At 37.7% G+C, this 21,361-nt stretch overlaps 1 protein-coding gene across 3 annotated transcripts in view; it reads left to right on the forward strand.

Annotated features, from left to right (window-relative positions):
• trappc9 (trafficking protein particle complex subunit 9) overlaps positions 1-21,361 on the forward strand; it is a 250,150-nt gene that overhangs the window by 122,467 nt on the left and 106,322 nt on the right. For all 3 annotated transcript variants that reach the window (XM_042506368.1, XM_042506370.1, XM_042506369.1), the window contains one exon: positions 9,752-9,862. In XM_042506368.1, coding sequence (XP_042362302.1) covers positions 9,752-9,862 — 111 coding nt within the window. The remainder of the gene's footprint in view (positions 1-9,751; positions 9,863-21,361) is intronic.

Raw genomic sequence — 21,361 nt, forward strand, 5'->3', positions numbered from 1 at the left:
TTTGGAAGTGGTTATATGAAATGGCTCAATAATACAGCGACTCATCCTTTCGATCTGTTTTTGTGTTTCTCTGCGTGTCGCCCCCTCCCTCTCCAACTATCTATCAATCCGTTTCTCTGTCTCTCACACTATAAATAAACGTACATTAACCCCTGACAGGCCTTTTCCTTGTTAACAGTGTAGGATTTAGCTGTGGTGTCCTCACATCCTAAAACGTGCAATAGTAGAGCCACTGCTTACAATAACAGAGGAAGAAAAAATAACTCATTCTCTTCTTCTTCATCCATTGTTTTTCCTGTCTTTCTCACCATGGCATATATGTTCTGCATCTTCTTCCTTTTTCAGGACTCTTTTTCTTCACTTCTGCGAGTCAAAAATTTGACAACTTTAGATCTCGACTGGACGCAATCAAAGAAAATTTGCAACTTGGACTTTTAGATCCACGACTAATGACTTAACGTACTCATTTTTTTTTTTTTTTACTTGATTTTACTCACAGTTTTAGCCAAAAGAATAAAAAGTATGTTATTTAAAAATGGTAACACAGATTCAATTAATTTCCCTTCCTTCATTTCCTGTATCGGCTGAAATTAATGCTATTCATCCCCAGCAAGTCGACACTTGATCCCCCACATCTACTTTGTTTGAACCAAATCTGGCAGCATCCAGTGAAGTTGCAGAATAGAACTGTAACTTTAGCGTTACGTTGCTGAGTACCGGTTTAAAAACATTTATACCAAAGATAATTTTACGTATTCAGCGGCCAAAAAAAAAAAAAAATTGCAATGTACAAAATGTGCGGGTTGAAAATTGCAATCTGAGATGCAATTACTTTCAACAGTCTTGTTATAACAAAGAAGTACAAATTTTACAAAAAGTTTTTATAATATTTGTAAATTCCATATATTATTACACTGTTGCAATTAATGCAATTACATTTGGTGAAGAGTGCATTATGACTTGTGTAGGTAACAAAACTCAAAGTTTAGGACTTAGGAATTGACTCAGGACCTGAGTGCAAAGACTTACTTATGTCTCCAAAAATAATGACTTGGTCTCACATCATGTCTCTGCATTCCTAGTGGTCTCTCTTCCTTTCTTTCTCTAACTTTCCTCCCTTGCACTTATATACCCCCCCCCCCCCTTTTTTTTTCCATAGTCCTATTTGTAACATATGTAGATATTCAATAAAGCATTACTATGCACAGAATATTGCATAGTTTCAAAACTCAATCAAGTTAGAATTATTGAAAGACAAATCTTTTACACTATATCAAAATACAACAGAATAAAATGAACAACGTGAAACGTGGGCTTTGCTATACAGAGATAGTCACTGGGATGCACCAGTCATATAAGAGATTGACCAACCCGTTATACAGACCCTTTGTCAAATACAGACCCTTTGTAACACCCCTTGGCGTGTGATAGCAATGCACAGGGCACTGTTTAGCATCTTTATGTGATCTTAATATGATTAATGTTGTGAAACGATCACAGTTAGGTCCAGGCAACAAAATTATTTGGTTAGGTTTATTTTTTAATTTGATTTGATTTATTTCAAACATGTAAAACAGAAAATAGAGAAACTATTATACAAACAGGCAGACAGACAAAAAAATTATATTTACAACAGTGCTGAAGTGTTTATAGTGATTTATCAGCTGCCTGGTGCTGGTTATGTGAGATTTAATCAAGGTAACCAGTGGATTTGATGTGCATAATCAGGCTTTGACGATGTGCATCACTCCAATTAGTGCCTGTTTATGGAACACATGCCTCACCTGAAGGGGAGGCCTTCATCCATGCCAGCTGTTGTGGATGACAGATGTTGGAAGAATCTGATATCAGTCTTTATCCTGCTCTCTTGGCATCACGGCCATGATTAGAATTAAATGGTGCAATTATACATGTTTACCGGTTGAGGGGTGTATGGTGGAGCTGAGACAGTCAATCAAAACGTGAGTCAAAGTTTTCTGGGGGATCGGGGGAGGTCTGTGTGTTTGTCTCTTCGCCAATTAACCCTTTGAAACCTGAGCAAAAAGGCTTGATTTCTTTCAAAAGCATTGGAAGAAGGCAATAAGTAACGGAAGAAGGACTGACCCCGAAAATGAGCAAGAAATTAGTAAAAAGTACAAGAAATTACCTTAAAATTTGTAAAATAAAAAAAGAAATAAAAAATAAGAAAAAGTGCTTAGCAAATTCTAAAGATTCTGCAACATAATTTCAAATATGTAATTATGAGAACTATGAATATAATTTTTTCCTTTTTTCATCTTTTTTCCCCTAGACAGTTTTCCCAAGCTTTAAAAAAACAACATAGTTTTCGAAATCCACTTATATCTTCTAATTTGTGGAACATTTCTTACCAAATTGCTCATTACTTTTTTTTTTTTTTTTTAAAGTCATTTATTTATTTATTTTTTTTTACCATGTTTCTGAAAGAAATTGCACAGATTAGCTCAGTGTTCAAAGATCTGTAAAAGTTCTTCAAAAGCAGCACAAGAAAAGTGGTGTCCAGGTTTAAAGGGTTAACTCATGTGTGCTGTTCTAAGTGCACTATTGACCTTGCTCTGAGCTGGCTGCTGGCATAAAATGTGGTCAGTCTTTGTACCAAACTTGCACCGCTGGATTGCCAGTGACACTTTCCTTACTGTGCTCCTCTTCCAACTGTGGTGCACAGCGAGTCACTAAAATATCCAACAGGTGCAGGCAAAGAAAAAAAAATCTCCCTGCAGAAATACAGCTTTCTGTCTCTGTCCCACTTTTCCTCCTTGTTTCTCTTTCCATCCATCTGTTACTCTTCCATAAGCGCCCAGTGAGACCAGAAAATGTCACAGCGAAAATAGTTTGGGCATCCTCACAAAATAGCTGGAGCTGTAAGATTGGTGATTTAGAGAAGCACCTGCGTGGTGTTTGGAGTGGTGCAAGAATGAAACCTGGAATTAGTTAGCATTTTGCACTACTGGTCCCTTTCTCTTGAAAATGATTTTTTCTTTTTTTTTTGGTGAATTGCCAGCACAAGATTAACACAGGTTTAATGGATTATTATGTTTTGCTGAAAGATATACAATACAGTAAATAATTCCCTTGTGAATTTTGAAGTTTCTGTGCACTTTAAAGGAGGTGCTTGCTAAGTGGCTTAATGGGATGACGTTGAATTCAGTCAGTGCAAACTACAGTATGGGGTTTCACAGGGGGTTTGATCTAATCTGTGTAACATCCGAGTTTATGCTGACTGGCCGAATTGGAGTTGCAATACAAGCAGCTGAAGGTTCATCCTCGGACTTTTCTCAGTTTGGCTTTGTTTTTTCTCAAATGGATATGGCATTACTCATAAAATACCACAATATAAGCGTCAACTTCTTTCCAACTTCCAACTTGAACTATAACTATTCAGGCATTACTGTTTTATTTTTTTTTTTTAAATCCTTTAAAGAAAAATCATCATACTATAGTAAATTGATTTTTGATTTTCCCACCTTGACTGAACAAAATGTGTCAGTATCATAATCTTTTATTTGCCACAGGGCTTATTTTCTACAATAATCCAATATCCAAAGGAAAAGTCACACTGGCTTTTTGTCGAGGGAACCAGGGTACTGCTAACTTCTGTGTCGGCCTACAAAAAAAACAACGTCATTCCTGCACCACTCTGTTTGGGTAGCTTTTTGTGACTGGCGAGCTAACCACGGACATGCTGGCTAGCTGGTAAGAAGCTAGCCCTAAGCAGCTTGCTTGCTAGTTGCCACCATGCTAGCAAGCTTACTTATTTGCTAGCTGGACAATATGCACCAACAGTTTATTCAACAGTTGTACCGCCTCTCAATCAACAGCGCCTCTCTGGATCCGCCAAAAGCAGATTTCAACCTTCAGAGGGCAGCCACTATATTTATAACACAGTATGTAGAAAAAAAAGTGGATTAGCGGTTTAGTTACTCTTAAAAGAATCAAGATTTATTGCTTAAGCCCTTTCACCTAGCTTTAGATAGACTTTACTGTTGAATGCAACAGTATAATCCAATACACCACAAACCAAGGCTTTTAAAAAGAAACATTTCAAGTTACAGATAGGAGGTATTTCTTCCAAGGCTGCTGTGATTGCTTTACACTGTAGCTCTTGTATCTCATTACCTCTCCCTCTCCCTGTGTTTTGCTCTCTCACGCTCTAACTCTCCAGACAGACTTTTTCTTCAAAAGCTCTTTCTCCGTTGGACTGTTTCTCACATCTTCTGTCCGTTCTTTTTCATTTCCATCTCTTTCTTTCTCCCTGCTACCGTGTCTCTTGTGACATCTTTCATTACTCCCCTCCACATCTCGCTTTGCCTCTCCCCTACCCTCCTTTGTTGCTCTCTTTCCCTTAGTATACATTTCTACACCTCCTCTTGCCTATGGTATCACTTTCCTGCCTGATTCAGAACAGACCTCACTGTCTCTCCTCTCCTGCTTTCTCACATCGGGCCATATGTAAGGTGACAGATCTGTGAAAAGAAGAGCTGGAATGTGTGAAATACTCACTGATCAATACTTTACAGGGACCTGTTAAAATCCCATTCCCTCAACATGGTGTCACTCTGGAATAATGCATTGTTCTACTGGGGGAAATGAACTGATCCTCCCATATGGTTTCATGAAAGTGCATCCTGTGTGTCATTACGTGAGTAATTTTAACACTTTGGACCTCCTTTATAAGGCTTCTGCTGTTTTGCTGCCTTCAGCTAACAGATGTCACTGTAGAGCCACTCTCCACTGAATAAATAGCCCCCATGAAAACTACTGACGTCATGATCTAAAGCAACAACAACAGATATTCTGGACAGAAATGTTGCTTTTAAGTCTTTAATGCTGAAATGCACAACAAATATAATTCATCATCAAACCATTGTCTATTCAGATAAAATGGACTGAGCTCTAAGCTCTTTTACAGCGATGACCTGGATTCACATTCAGTGGGCTAAAAGGACGTATAAAATATGATAACAATAAATAAAAAACAAATAACCAGCAGCAATGGTTGTCAAAAGGTATAAATATCAATAAGATTAGTGATTGGGATGAAAAAGATTAAAAAGCAAACAAATGTGCAGCCAGTGAAAAAATGCATAACAACACTTTAGAAAAGAAAAAAAACCCAGTTAAAATGGTGATGATCACTTAACTTCCATTCACCTCCATTGCATCTCAGACAGATATTTTTAAGGGTCTGCATGTGACATTGCATTGACATAGGAGCAAACTACTATTTGCTATGAAGACAAACAATGGCATGTACATATTCACAAAATAATAATAAAAGAACGAGATACTGTGCTGATTTCCTCCATCATCCATGACATCCAAAGAAACGGCCAAGAGTAAGCATAATGTATATGTGTGTGTAAGATAGACCACAAAATAAAATGTAGTATATTAGGCATGTTTATTATGTGTAAGTGCAGCATGTATAGAAAATGAGTAAACCAGTAAGCAAGCAGGTGGTAACCACCAATATTTATTGTAAAAAACATAGTTTTTCTGATAGCTTTGACCAGCAGGTAATACTTTGTGTTTTGGCATAATGTGCTGTAGAAAGCTCCAGCTGTGCAATATCTTTGTGAGAAGAAATTCCCCACCAACAGTGTGTGTGATGGTTTCCAGTTTAAAACTGAAACAGATAAAACCAGATCAAACTACATGGCTGAATACCGTTAAAGGAGAAAATATGTTTTAGGCTAACTGGCCCTTTAGTGAGTGTCTATTTATGATTTTATTTAATTCATGAATCGACTGCTACACATAGCAATGACCCAGTAATTTGTTCTTTCACGTTTACGCCTTAAATGCATACATAAAATCAGCTGTCACTTATTGGCTCTGAGAGCTAAAAATAGCCCATCATTGGCAGCACTTTAAATCCAACCAGGGTAATTAAGGCCGTCACATTCTGTGTGTAGGGAATATGTCACGTTTTTGTGCCAGAGTGGGGCTGCAAAATCAGCACTTATTGACCGTAGTTTTGCAGAATTGACTGAGGTGTGGGCCCGGCTCCATTGATCTTTGCGTTTGTGCCTCTTCCCATGCTGTGTGCCACTTTTACCACCCACTACCTTGCAACAATATCCCCATCCCAACTACTGCCCAGTCAGTGTCAGTGTTGATTTGCTCTGTATTGTTGATGCAGGAACAGAGACGATCAGACTCTTGCTGTGGTTTCAGACTCTTGCCTGTTTTCTATTGATGTATTTTTGTGGTCTTGGTGTAACAATGTGTGGCGCCAGGATTACTGCAACAGTGTCCTTTTCAAATCAATAATAGAAGAAAAAAAAATGCTGACCTCATGGTTCATTTGTTAGTGCCATTGTGCTCTCAGAAATACACAGTGGCATTCATTAACTGGCTTTTTCTCCCCCGTTTGGCACACCACCAGCTGTACCTGAAATGATCCGTAGTAAAGGTCTTCTTCTGTGTTTATGACCGTCTCCTTAGAATTTATCTTCACTTCATAATTTGTGCTCAGGTACTGTGGCCCTGAGGGTCGAAACACTTCAACATTTCATAAACACTTCAGTTTTTTGTAAAACACTACAGCATTCCTCAAAAAAACTACATTTCCCTAAAGCAATTATTTTGTTTTATGAAATAATGTAGTGTTTTGGGAAATGTTGCAGAATTTCGTGAAATTTTGCAGTGTTTTGGGAAATGTTGCAGTGTTTTGACCCTCTGGGCCACCGTACTCAGGTGCAGTTTGTGGTGATCATAAATAATCCCTACTCCACACACTTGCAAGAACTCACAGCACATGCAGCCGAAGTTGTTTCGTTCTTCATTAAATGTACATGAAGCAAACATATTGATATTTCATTGATGGATGATTTGCTTTGTACATTATGAGCAAAGAAGCAGGTTCGATAGGCGTTCACTTTGAAACACGAGGGATAACTTTGTTCCCTCTCCGTCTTGCTTGGCTCTTAAGTAGGAATTTAAAAATTCACAGACTGAAATGGAGACAAGTAGTTTGAAACCCTATTGGCGGTTTTGAATTATTTATTCAGCTTAGATCTCGGTGCCCTGCGTAGTAGCTCAGCAGAATACTTATCAAAATGATTCAGTTATGATTCAGTTCCCTCTCGTTCAAAAAAAATGTTCAGTTTTTGTCTACAGACACACTGCAGCACTTTCAGCAACAGTTCTTGAATGAAGCTGTCCACCACTTTTCAGCATGATCTCAGGCTCATGCTGTGGTCTGTTAACTCTTATCAAAAGGTGCAAATCCCCATCGTCTGGGCCTATGTCCCTGGCTCTTTGCCTTCACTTTATCTCGGGTACTTAGTGCATGAGCAATGAGCCTGTGTTTCTTAACTGGGTGGTCTGATTGATCACCTCAGCTAAACGGCCCGACCTATAAATCAGTACCTCGCCCCACTCAGTGCGTTAATCACGTCCGCCAACAAAGACAATTAGACAATTAAAGAAACATGGGTAGGCCTTAAAAAATATGCTTCTTTAATTGCCACAGCAGTTTATTAGGGACTTGGGCAAGATCAACTTAAGCATCCATTAACCCTGAGATTTAAGAGGCAAGAAGGTAGCGGGGAGGGGGGCTTAGTGCGACCTGGAGGGAAGATGGGGCGTTGGGCAGATGGCAATCTAAAAATACCGCATTGGCTCAACATAGGCCATGAGATATTTTTGTATGGAAAGGTTTTTTTCTGGGGAATGTATTATATTCAATAAAAGGACAATTGTACAAAAGCCATGAGAGGCATGGTGGAAAAAAAGTAGGCAGTGTTGGCCAAAGTTTACCTGCTACGTAAGAGATATTATCGCCTAAGAAAGAGATATTATCCCCTACATAGGAGATACTATCTCCTACCCAAGCGATATTATCTCCATAGGAGATATTATCTCCAAGAAGAGGGATATTATCTTCTACATAAAGTACATTATCTTCTGTTTTATCTTCTAGTTTTATGACGTTTAGCTAAATGCAGCATAAACAAGGTATCCTTTAAGGTAGCACATGATTAAAAACTTCAAATAATAATTGTCAAAATCTTGACCTCAATCAGCCTCATATCCTTTCATTGATTTATAAATCTGTGTATTTATGATATATAAAATGTTTTCATTCACTTTTCACTTAATCTAAATTACCCTCACCTCACTTTGTATTATATCCTTTTAAAACAATACATTTTTGTTTCATATTTAGTCCTGACCAACATCATATACATAGGACATGAAACAAAAGCATAATGCTGCACAGCTTAGCAATACCACAAATTGTGGTCACGTAAATATATAGCAAAAACTGCAGCTGTATTATGTAGTTCTGGACTATGTTATATTTCATTGCTGTTCGTTTTTAGTTTATCCAAACCCTGTAAGCTCAACTCAGCTAAACCACATGAGGGTATATTGTGAAAAAAGACACAAACCTTGGGATTTAATTTTTTTTCATTCCCTTTAAAAGCCAGGTATGGCTGCAGTTTGCACACTGCTACTTACATGCCGGATTCTGCAAATTGGAAAAGGCAACCAGTTGTTTGCTGAAAGTAATGCGGTAAAAGCAGTAACGTCACTGCAGAAAACATTGTAGAACATTCAAGCAAAACTAACAACTGTAGTTAAAAACTTGACAGACAAAACTTACATTTAAGCTTCTGAAATAATCATTGAAGTGCAAATGCACACAGCATCTGTCATAATGGGGAGTCAGAGAGCAGCTCTGCTCTGATCTCTGCTATGTTCACATTTGTGAACCCAACTTTGTAGACACATCTTACTATCTGAATAATGCACCTTTCAAATTGTTGCACAACTGAACTATTCTGACTTAAGACCAGATGTCTTTTTGTCTTTAGCTTTCCTGCTGCCTCAAAATAGAAATATGCCAACAATGCACCTGACCACATGTCATTTAAAGACCTACACAGCTTTGGGCGCTTAGATAGACACAATTACATTTGCAACTTAGACAATGTGGGCGTTGGCTGTGAAAATGCATCTTTTTCTAGCAATGACAGTCGCTATGCACTCCGCACTGCTTTACGCTGGTTGTAAGACAGAACCCCTAATGTTCAGTGTGGAAGTTTGTTACATTCCTTCTGTACAGCTACAGAAACTTTTAATGTAGCAGCTCACTGGCTGTACTGCACAGTCTGTTCTCTGTTTCTGAGATATCCATTCCTTTCATCCGTCATTACCGGGAGAAGAAAAAAAAAAAAAAAAACACCTACTACTTGAAATTAACTCTTTGAAAATGCAGTATCATCTCCTCTGTCTTGATCTAAATCACAAATTGGCCCTCTTATGATCTGCATGAGAAAAGCAGGCCTGGGATGATGTGAAGATGGACTGCTCCAGCCGGGCCTGTGGGCCTGATGAAAGCACTGCCACCTTTGATGTTATGACAAGGACTGATGAGTACTTCACACCGTGTCTTCTCTTGATCTCATGCAATGGCTGTGTGCGTGCATGTGGCCGTGTATTTTTAGAAAGCAATCGTAACCTCATGCATAAAGTATAAACTTGGGTATACATAAACAAGTCATTATGCAGAGGTTATGTGGACAACACAGACAACTTACAGGACATGAGTTAGTGTGAGCTTTTTGTTATGCATTTCTTTATAATGTATAAAGAAATGTTTGTTTAAAATGATGCCTGCGGCTGTGCATCAGTACAAACAAATGACTTTCATACTGAAGTTTTTTTTTAGTAAACCAAGGGATTTTGGCTTTACACTCAGCTTGTCTTTGTGTGTCCACAGCACCCGCCAGTGTCATCTGCTGCTTGACATCTTCAATCCAACTGAGCATGAGCTCACTGTCATCGCCAAGAACAACCAGGACCTGGTTCTCCATGCCAGCGAGTGCCAGAGGTAAGAAGAAGGTTTCTCTGTCTAGATAAAAGTGGATGTTGTTTCCCATGGTCCATGTGTTGAAGGCTCGAAGCAAAATGTCCAGCTCTCAAGTTTTTTTTAGTTTTTTTATGCCTTCATATATAACCAATAACCTTGGCCAGAGGCATTATTCTTTTGGGTTGTCCGTCCATCCATGCCATTCTTGTGAACACGATATCTCAAGTGCCTTCAGGGAATTTCTTAAAATTTAGCACGAAGATCCATTTGGAGTCAATTATGAACTGATTAGATTTTTGGGATAGACATTGCATCTATCTCAATCTCATGAATGCGATATTTCATGAACACCTTGAGGGAATTTTTTCAAATTTGGCACAAACGTCCACTTGGACTCACAAGTGATTAGGACATGTGGTGGTCCAAGGTCAAGGTCGCTGTGACCTCACAAAACATGTGACTCATGAATAACTCAGGGAGACATAATTATGCCAAAGATCCACACAAATGTCCAATAGGATATAACGAAAAACAGCAATGGTACTATATATTGAAAAGGTTAAAGGTCAACTTCAGTGTTACATCAAAATGTTCTACAAAAACACTTTCAATCAATAACAGAAGAGGAGACATTTGGTCAGATACGGATCTGGTGGCACCAATTTTGGGTGCTCACCTTGAAACTGTGCTGATTTTATGGATTCTCTGTGCTACGGGGGGAAGATGTGTGCTAAGCATCCATGGCATACAACCATGATGCAGAAATTCTAGTTTCTTTCTGCACTCTTAACTCTGTGCTTTTGAAACAAAAATATGATAACAAAAATGAGGGTCTTTCATCAAACATTAAAGCAATTGACCGTGCTGCCAGTTAACTGTTCGAGGCAAATCTTAAGTTTATATATTAACACCCTACCCTTCAGGTACCCAACATGTGCAACAGGGAAAACGCTGTGAAATATATTACCTCAAAAATGTGCTTGTTAGTTTTGCTTGTTTATGGGAATTTATGGGTCAGGAAGATGGCAAAATGACAAAAATATTTACGATGGCTTGGGACTGACTTCATAAAGATCATGAGGGCAGGCTGTCCGTATTTTTCCCGACCCATACCACTCACTACGTACAAATCCATTGTAAGACAAACCTCTCTTAAGGATATTATACAAAATACTAACAAACACTTAATTTTGACATTATTGTGAACCATTAAAACAAAATTTAAGCGCTTTTGAGGCAATATGCAGCTCTACCATGAAAATTCACATTGGACTTGGAATCATCAGATACTAAATATTAAATGAGGATTTGAGGCACAAAAAATTTTAAAAAATCATGGCATCTCTAGATTTTAAGCCTCTCTACTAATGTTTCTTGCTTTTTAAAGTATACATCCCAGCATTGAGATTTGCACATTTATAAGCATCATATTCATTATAAATTAAAGGCAAACTTATTTCAGACTGTGTAAGTGTGAGAGCATACATGCTATTAAAAGGACTGATATGTTGGTTTTGCTATCTCTGGGAAGTTGAAATTTGGACAGTTATTGCCCCCAACATCTACCATTAAAGAGTTTTCTCAGTCCGGGTTTCAGTTTTAGCTTCTCTGACAGTCTAAATGCTTTTTCACAGACTTTTCTTTTTTGCCAAAAAATGAAAAAATATAAAGGAAATCTTAAATTTGTAAAGGGAAAAGAACAAGATCTGACATAAATCTATAGATCAGTCTCTCTCTCTCTCTCTCTCTCTCTCTCTATCTATCTATCTTTCTCTCTCGCTCAGCTTGCCGTTTCATTGGAAAGTGGCAAATTATGATTCCTGTCAGCGCTCTCCCTCCAGTGCATCCTTCGCCATGAGCGGAGGTACACTGTTGGTGACTCATAGGCCTTTCTCCACAGGGGTGGAATGTTATTATTTGAGGGGAATTAGGGGGTGGAAAGGGATCTTTTCAGACAGAGCCAAACAGCTCATCTCCCAGCTCACTCCAAATAATCTTTCCTGTGCAGAAGTGAGCTGTTGAGATAAGCTTACCAGCATCTTGTAACCACAAAAAAAAGATCACTTCAAAACTCTCTCAAAAAGTTACATTCAAAAAACACCACTTTATCTACCCCTATATGTCAAAGGATTGGCTGTCATTTCATAAAGTTGAATTTATAAACAGTAAATGCCATGTGAATCATCACAGGGGAATCAAGTGCAACCAATTCATATTTTCTAATTGAATTAATGTTTATATGTATGTTTTATTCATATCAAGTGAATTTAACTTTTTTAAATTTCTAGTTTTCATTATGAGGCTCATATTTCTGTCCAAACCTGACCAGAGGCCAACACAGTTAATGTAACGTTACTGAAGTACTGAATTTGTCCCTGTCACACTGTTGTTGTTTCCATGGTTACAGCTTGACTTTACACTATACAGTAATTATATGGCAAAATGAATGTAAGCAGGCATTGTTTTATATAGGTTTACATAGGTAGATTGTTTTAATGTACACATCTCTTAACACACACACCCACACACTTTACGCAGTGTCATCAGCATAAAACTGGAGACTAACTATTCTCTTGCATCATGTTTTCAATCCGCAACTGCTTTTGAACTGCAACTACTGTTAACTGAAATATATACGCAATTCAACCATCTTGGTTTATTTGAAGTTATGTCAGAGTAAGGCAACAGTGCCTACTTTGAATGGCTTCAGCGCTGTTGTCCTCTATTTGATTGGATCTTCCAGCAACGCTTAAGTTTTATTTGTTGCTGCTACCAGCTGGAAAGACCAGAATGCAAAGAAGTCGGGCTTAAGGTTGCACATAACATTGGATGATGACACATTTTGTTTGACATCCTCCATCATCAGCGCGCTAAAATTTATTTATATGAATATTTAACACCAGAAATCATCAATGTATAATAATACTTAGATACCAGATCCCAAGATGGCGCCTATCCATTCCAATGGAGTTGTTCACTTCAAAAAAAGTTTCTAGCTTCCAGATTCAGTTCTGCAGTATGTAGATATGAATATGTGCAGAACTGAAACTTTTGCTGACCCCACCTGAGACTGGAGACATCTCTTTTGTAATGGTGACCTATGGCAAAACAGCCAAGTGGCCACTGGGTAAAATTGGATGCAAGGCTGAATAGTGTTTATTGGGGGCCCAATAACAAACCCCAGCACTAAATAAAACGTAGCTTAACACAGCAGGTCCATCATCTTAAAGCCTAACCCGAACATCATCTGTACCCAGTCCCATCTGTTGGGCCTAACTCTAGTCAGGTATCCACACTCTGTTTCAGGCCACCTTGGAACTTATGAGTTCTTCCGATTGAAGGTGTCGATGACTTGAAAATATTAGTTGGCTGAAGGTTGCACAGTTTCAGATTAGCTTGCCCCAACAACTCTGCTTTCTGTAAGATACAATTTTGTGATCTATCAAATTACTGTACACACTGAGCAGATGAGGCATCTGTTTAGCACAAATGGTGTCATACCCACAGTGGAGTAACTGCTTAATGATTCAGGTATACCACACTCCTGTCTTTGCTTTGCTCTTTTTTGACTGAGCAGCCTAAATATATCTCTTTGGAGAGTTATTTTGTGGTTTGTTTTCCTCTTTCCACAAGTGTTTTATCAAATAAACAAATCACACCAGAGAATAAATGAATCTCTGCCAAAGAAAAACATATTTGTGTAGCCATTTTTGACATCTTCAGGATTCTCTCAAAAGAGATTTTGATCTCAAGGACCCATGCTGGTTATCCATTTATCACCTACTTCTCTGCCTTTGGAACAATTACACTATGTAAAACTTTGTAAGACTGTAGGCACCATCAAAAGTTACATAAATATAAACTAAGACACACCCAGTCACCCAATCGTGCTGCCTCTCCATTCAAAGTACCTTCCTGCCCAATTGGTGTGAGGGCATCGATGGGGCGGCAACAGGGGGCTCGGTTGGTGATGAAATAAGGCTCCTGCTTCCAGGAACAGCCAATAGCAGAATTCAGTTACAATAGCCAGGTTGCAACCTACACATATTTGTAATAAAATATCTAGAATTTTCATACTTCAGTCATAAACTTTGTTGTTTGAAGGTCTTTTACTTGTAAAGGAGTGTTTTTGCTTTCTTGCATTCACTTAAGAAAAAAATTTGAGTACCTCATCCACCACTGTCCAGGGATATAGAAAAATCGGAATGAACCGAAAAAGCAGTTCTCATGCTATATTAAAGGCTATCTTTGCTATTTTGTGTTATTAGCCCTTTTTTTTCTTTTTCCAAAATTCCATTAGCTCTTTTAAGGCCACCTGTCACTGTTATATAATTCTCTAAACTGCAGAGATTCACTTCACCCACCTGTCATTAATATCATAATGAAGTCAATGGTATACAGAAGAACCTAAGTAGAGGTCAGACTACACAATGCACCAGTTGTATAATTGATTTAAAACCCCTGCTTGTCTGGAAACTGATACAATATGACACGATGTGCCTCTGAGGTGAAAAATGTCAAGTCTGGTAACAGCAGCAGATGTATATATAGATTTACATGTCTTTTCCCCCCTTTGACTGACATTCCCTTTAGACACAGCTTTTGGCTTTGACTCCACCAGTGAGAGCTCCCCTCCTGTAGGGTTGTCTCTGGAGGCCTTTAGACATATAAATTAATTATCAGATAGCATATTGATTCATTTAACAGCATGCAGTATTTTTGTTGATACCTCTAAGAGGCAGAGACAAGCAGATGCAGCCTCACTCATCATCACCAGCTCAGTTTTTGGCACCACGCTGATCATTTCCTTTGACATGCACCCAGCACACACACACAATATTCAGAGTGGGGTAGGATTTTGCATACAGAGAGAATCGGGGCCGCAGACTCTTAGATCTCCTTCTGCTGAACCATATTGTGCTTGTCTCTTCAACTCATCCTCTCTCGACATCAGATGGCCCTGTCATTTCATATTTCTTTCCTGTATGATGAATGAGGTGTCAATGCGCAAGATGTTTTCTGGATTCTTCATCCAGGGCCTGGTGGAGCTATGGCTTCAATCCGACAGTCGCAAAAATGACCCTGTCAATCATCTATGCTTCCATCCTGCGACAAATGATTTTTAATTGTTTCCACTGAGTTTTTCATGGTTACACAAATAGAAATAGAAAAAGAATGCATGCACTGGGAGACATACCACAGTCTGAACAGTAGATTTAATAGTTTCTAGATTTGACAGAAACATGAGAACAGTAACAGCAACATACCATCACCTGGTATAGCCTGTTTAAGTAGTTTTAGATACAACAGGTGGTAACTTCCATTTATTGAATAACGCTACTGAAAGATCTTGCTGGTTTTGTGTGAGCAGTGATTTTAGTCAGTGGAGTGTGTGTTCTCTCCTGCGAAGGCGACACGCAGAGAGGGGCGACAGAGTGCTGCTTTCATCTTCTCATATCATTCACAGACATGTCTTTTACAGGGTCTTTATCCCCTTGATGGTGTTCTTTAATGGCGAATGAAAAAAAAGAAGTGAGGCACCTCAGAAAAGTGAATGGTCACTTTGATGTCTGGGAGCCCAACAAGGCTCCCAAAGACCAGTGCAGCACCATACTTAGATGCCCAAACTTGATTTTTTTTTCCTGTATTTGCTTTGAAAGGAGCAGTACAGACAGGAGAGGACATGTAGAGGATGTTCACCTGTTATTTCTTTTGTGGTTGGGTCTTACAGATTTTCCTGGTGTAGCTTTATTTCTTGGTTAAACATTATTCACATTGGGGAATTTTACATGCCCACATTGACTTGTCTTGTGAAATATAATGATGTCAATTTGAAGCAGTTTTACTTAATTATTGGAAATGTTCCCAACCAATTTTTGGCAAATCATTAAAGAAGATGGTCTTTTTGTATCTTTTCACTAGAAAAACAGTGAGTTACAATATGTTTCTAAAAGTCTTTTCGGTGAAAAATTAAGAATCTTGGTTTATATTTGATCAGCAGTGCCTACATTTACAGATTAATCTCAGTTTTCTCAGGCTCTGTTTTTACAATACAGGAAACAGTATGGCGCCAAAGTCCCGTTCACAAATTCTTATATTACAGTTAAACAGGCCACTAAAATATGTTTCCAAAGACTTTTTAGGCAAGCTATTGGCAGTACAGTAACAATATCTTACTTACAATATTTGCTCAGCACTGTTTAATCTTACATTTTTTTAGGCAATTTTTAAAATACTGGAAACAGTATGGTGTCCACTTCCCTTTCACAAATTCTCGTTTTACACCTAAACAGGGCACTAAATATGTTTCTGAAGACATTTTAGGTGAGACATGGGCATATTGTAACAGAATATCAGTTTTTATTCAATCAGCACTGCCTACTTCTACAGTTTAATTAGAGTTTAGTCTGAGATTGAGAGAGAGAGACAGAGCAAGAGAGAGAGAGAAGGAGAGAAGCAGCTCTCTCTCGATCTCCCTCTATACTCTTTGTGTCTGTGGTGGTGGGTATACAAATATACTGAAGGAAAATCTTTAGTTTGAGTAACAGCCAAAGAGTCAGGGGACATTTGAGCTGAGATGAGGGATGGAGATCTGGTGCTAGTAAGATCTGGTGCTGGTAAGAGACATACTACCTACATTGCTAGGATTAAAAGCTGGTTGAAAAATGGCAGAGTATACCCTTTTCCATGGTAATAGCATTTTTGAATGACTGCTGTGGCCCACAATTGCCACAGAATCAAAGTTGGGCATTTGGGCAAGAAATAAAACAAGCATATTTCTACATTATTATAGTAAAATAAGAATTACTCTGTGTTCTTCTTTGAGAAAAAATTGAATTTAAATTTTTTGTTTTCATGAAGGTGTCAACTATATTTTCATTCATTTGAATAATGTGACCGATTTTCTTACGTAGATAAAGAGCTTGTTTCGCCACGGCCAATCAAATCTTCAAGTCAGAATGACTCTCAGCCAGACACAACGAAAGTGCCACAGACTTTAAACAGCAACCAACATTAGCTTTAAAGTCTTCTTCGTATCTAACCTACAAACACAAACACACACTTGGTCCTGCACCTCAGCTTGTTAAATGAGCCACCAAACAAACATTCACCGGTTAAAAGTGCACTGCGGCTGACATCAGTTTGCAGGCTGGATGGCTAATTAGCTGCTCAACCACATCACATTAAATACAGCTAACAACACATTGTCTGCCCATGTGATGTATAGCTACAGCACAAGTTTGTTTACTTTATCTGTTTTTCTGCTGGTGGTGTTGCACAGTACTGGAGCTCAGCCTGCCAGCTGCTGTCAATCAAACAAATGCATGCCTCTCCAGCCAGCCGAGATAAAAAAGAGCATTTCTGATCATTTCCTAAAGATCTTTTTTTTTTGTTCTCTTTAAATAACAGAAGAATATAAACAAAACAGATATAAAAAAACATGTTTTTATTGCCTATAACAGCTTGTGACTTGCTTTTATCTCTAGTGTGGTGCTTTACTTTGCCTGATGTTCAGCCAACCAGTCGGTGCTAATTCAGAAGCTGGTTTTGTTGAAGCTGCTAATTTGGTTTTGTCATGAGCCTCTGTATAGCAAGTTTAAGTCTGTGGGATTTTTAACAGTTTGTAGTATTTAGGGACATCTATGGGAAGACATGGTGTATAATAATCACAACTCTGTTTTCACAAGTGTATAATCATATGAAACTAAGAATTTTTGTGTTTTTGTTGCCTTCCCGTTTATATCTACATATGAAGCTTGTCGTCTTCCATAGAGTCTGCCATGTTGTTCCTGTAGTATCCGGGAAAGGACAAATTCAAAATTTTAGCGATTTTGCATCAGACACTGTAGTTTTTCGAAATGCTTGGGAGAAGTTTCACCTCTGCAGCCCTACCACTAGATGCCACTAGATTCTACATATTGGACCTTTCACGCTTTAAAGTGAAGAAGGCAATAAGGAATGAAAGAAAAATTAGCAAGAAGTTATTGAAAAGCACAAAAAACACCCAAAGATAAGTAAAAAAAACAAAGAAAAATCAAGGCAATCAAGACTTGGATAAAATGCTTAAAAATTGTAATAAATAAATGTGCAATTTAACTTTTAATATGTTTTAATGCTAATTTCAATAAAGTTTTTCCCTAACTTTTTTTTAAATAATAATTTTCTAAATCTACTAATTTCTTGCAATTTGTGGGACATTTCTTATCAAGTTGCTCAATGCCATTTTTCCCATGATACTGAGAGAAATCACCCTGATTTTTTCAGGGTTCAAAGATTTTGAAAGCAGAAAATTATGTCGCTCCAGATTTCAAACGGTTAAATTAGGATCGGACAGTATTTCCACATCACATCAATATGGGGATAAGAGGCAAGATATTGTCCATGATTTTGGATCTCGTAATATCGTAAGTTTAGCATTTTCTGATTTAAAGGCTAAATTACAGTCATTTTTTACTCAGATTGTATCCTAACTGTTCTATTATTTGCCTTTACCCACTCAGTTATCATATCCACATTACTGAGGATTAAAAATCAGATACCTCACTGTGTAAATATTTTGTAAGGGCACTAATAGTCAACCTGACAATATCGATATTAAGGTATTTAGTTAAAATATTGTAATATTAGATTTTTTCGATATAACCCAGCCCTAGATTAAGAACAGTTATTTAGGAATAGTGTTTAGTAATAGCATTTCTTCTAAGAATAATGTATATTTATGCAAAAAGGAAAGCAATAGTCCTCTATTAGATATCACTGATGAAATTCTAACCACAGAAGTTGTGATAGTGATACAGTAAAATTGAACATTCAGTCATCAGTATGCTTCACCATGCGCATTAAGTCTGCAAGAAATGACTAATTCACCCTACAATATCTCCTCTGTGTCTGTTTTTTTAACCACCATGGGCTGAGAAAAATGATCAGGCTCTAATGGTCACTGCTCTGCATAAACAGCATGTAAATGAGCACCGCTTTCCTCACTTACTTTCTCTTCTTTCATTTGATGAAAAAAAAATCCTGTGTACCATCAGACAGCCTTGACCTTTCTACAGCTGAATCTTTGATCTAATGAGCAAATGATGATGAGACAGAGCAAATTAAAACGTGTGCTGTTCATATAAATGGAAAAATAAGAAATGTTGTCCAAGATGTCTGGCTGCAAAGTATTTTCCATTAGACAAGTTCTTAAGCATCGTAATTACGTGGGTTTGACTACAAGTCAGTCATGTCTTTTGGTGGGTGATTCTTTTGTATAGCATGGGTTTGATGCGAGTGTTTGAACAGTATCTAATTATTCAAATTGAAGAGCAGAGGCCCTGAGGCACTTGTCTCTAGCTGTCAGCTGTATAAATAAGAGCAGTTGGAGAACATCCTCGATCACCTCTTTTGTGATGTGATCCCTCCCAACATCTTCAGGAGGATTTCTCAGCACCCGTCACCACTTTTATGAGATGTGCTCTATGCCCTCTCTAGTCCTTTCAGATCTGTTTTCCAAGTTTTATTTATTTTGCATTTATTAAAGCATTACAAGTACAGTAAATATAGTGATGCAAAAGAGAATTTACAAAAACTACAAAAAATACAAGATAATACAATTAAATGAGATTAAACAAGAGAGGCATAAACAAATGAAACAAGGCTGACATCTATAAAAGTTTGTTTTTTTAAGATATACTGATCTAAATGTTACAGACTCTGAAAGTCTTTAAAGGGTTTTTTAATTACATCTTGTCTTAATGCAGACAGTTTTGTTTTTTTGCCCAATTTTGTAAGATACCTCTTTCCTAGATCTCTTTCACCACCTCAATACAATATGGGTAAATTCAGTTTTCTTTAAGGTACTGATAAGACTGAAAAATTACAAAGAAAAAGAAGCAACTACAGCCTCTCTTTCTGTACACAATGTGCCTGTTTATATAGTGCCAATAGAATTCTTCAGTTGTCAGTACTGATCATGTTTTTTTAACATAATATCTGTGTAGAAAACCAGTCGGTCATTTAGATAAAATGAAATGGCGCTGAACAAATGATGCCTCAGTTTTTTTGTGTGTTTAACCACATACTAATGTCCCACCAAAAAAAAGAAAAAAAAAGAAATAAATATTGGTTTAGGTGTATGCTTTATTTAGCATATTTTCACTACTTTACCTTGCTGCCGGACAGCCTTTTCCAACGGAGAACTGAAGCCATCATCTCACGACTGCATCAACAAACTACAGTTCTTTACTTCACAGAACATGGAAGTTGTTGATCTACCACTGCCTTAATCAGTGTGTGAGATAATACAGTGAAAATAATCTAAATAAAATGTACACTTAAACTAATAATGATTTTTTTTCAAAGTGAATAAAATAGTTTTGCTGCAGCCCCCTTCCACTCAGTACATTGCGTTAGCTCGGTGCTGGTAGATTTTGTGTATCACAGATGATAGAAAAAGCAATACAGTGCTTATGTATTATACTATTTTTGCAATTTTCACTTGCTCCACAACTAAAAATATTGCATCATACACTGCAACTTCTCAGAAAAGCCGCTGTGAAATGACTCATTTTAGGTAGCAACAATTCCAAATCAAGCCAGCAAAATCCACGAAGGACTGATAACATAACAACAGCAGAAAAGTCAGATAGATTTAACTATTATGTTTAATGATATATCTTTAAATTTTACAGCTACAGCTCAAAATAACAAAACATGGACAAACCTGCATTGCTTTATACTTGAATATGTTTTTTTCCCTTTTATTTTGGCTAAACTGCTCATTTAACCCTTTGAAACATGAGCAAATAGGCTTGATTTTTTTCAAAAGCATGGAAAGAAGGCAATAAGCCACTGAACAAGAAATGACTCAAAAAATAAGTAGGATATTGGAATAAAGTGAGGAGGAAAATTACCTGAAGATAGAGAAGTAAAAAACAAAAACCTTGAGAAGATGCTTAAGAAATTTCTGTAACATTTAAAAAAATAAAAATAGTAGTTTCTGAGAGTAGATTCTGATTTTGATGTCATCTTCTTGTCAACTTTTTCTAGATTTTTGACATTTGCAAGATGTTTCTTGTTGTATACATTTCAAATGCTTATGTCTGAATGCAGCACAAAATGATATTGATCCGGGTGTATAAGGGTTTTAAGAGTTTTAAACCAACTCTTTATACGTTCTAAACACTGGGTGAAGATATATTAGTTTCTCTAGTGGCTATTTTGTGACAGCATCATCTTTTACAACTATTTGTCATTGAAATAAACATGAGACTTAGTGTTCGGGATGCTCTTTAGAGGCACCCAGTGTCCATTTCTTGGCCAGCAGCAGGTTGCTCTGAGACCTTGTTGATCCCAAACCCCGCTCTGCATCAACAGTACAGCGGTATCTCCCAGGGGATCTAAACAGGCTGTTGAGGATTTACATCTCATCACAGAACCAACCCCCTCACCTTGAACCAGTTCCCACTGCCACTGTCCACCATTATCGTGGCAGGGGCGGCTCCGTAATAACGCTCACTGCAGCAGTGTCTCATT

Source organism: Plectropomus leopardus, chromosome 18 (assembly GCF_008729295.1).
Source record: "Plectropomus leopardus isolate mb chromosome 18, YSFRI_Pleo_2.0, whole genome shotgun sequence".
NCBI classification, from domain to species: domain Eukaryota; kingdom Metazoa; phylum Chordata; class Actinopteri; order Perciformes; family Serranidae; genus Plectropomus; species Plectropomus leopardus.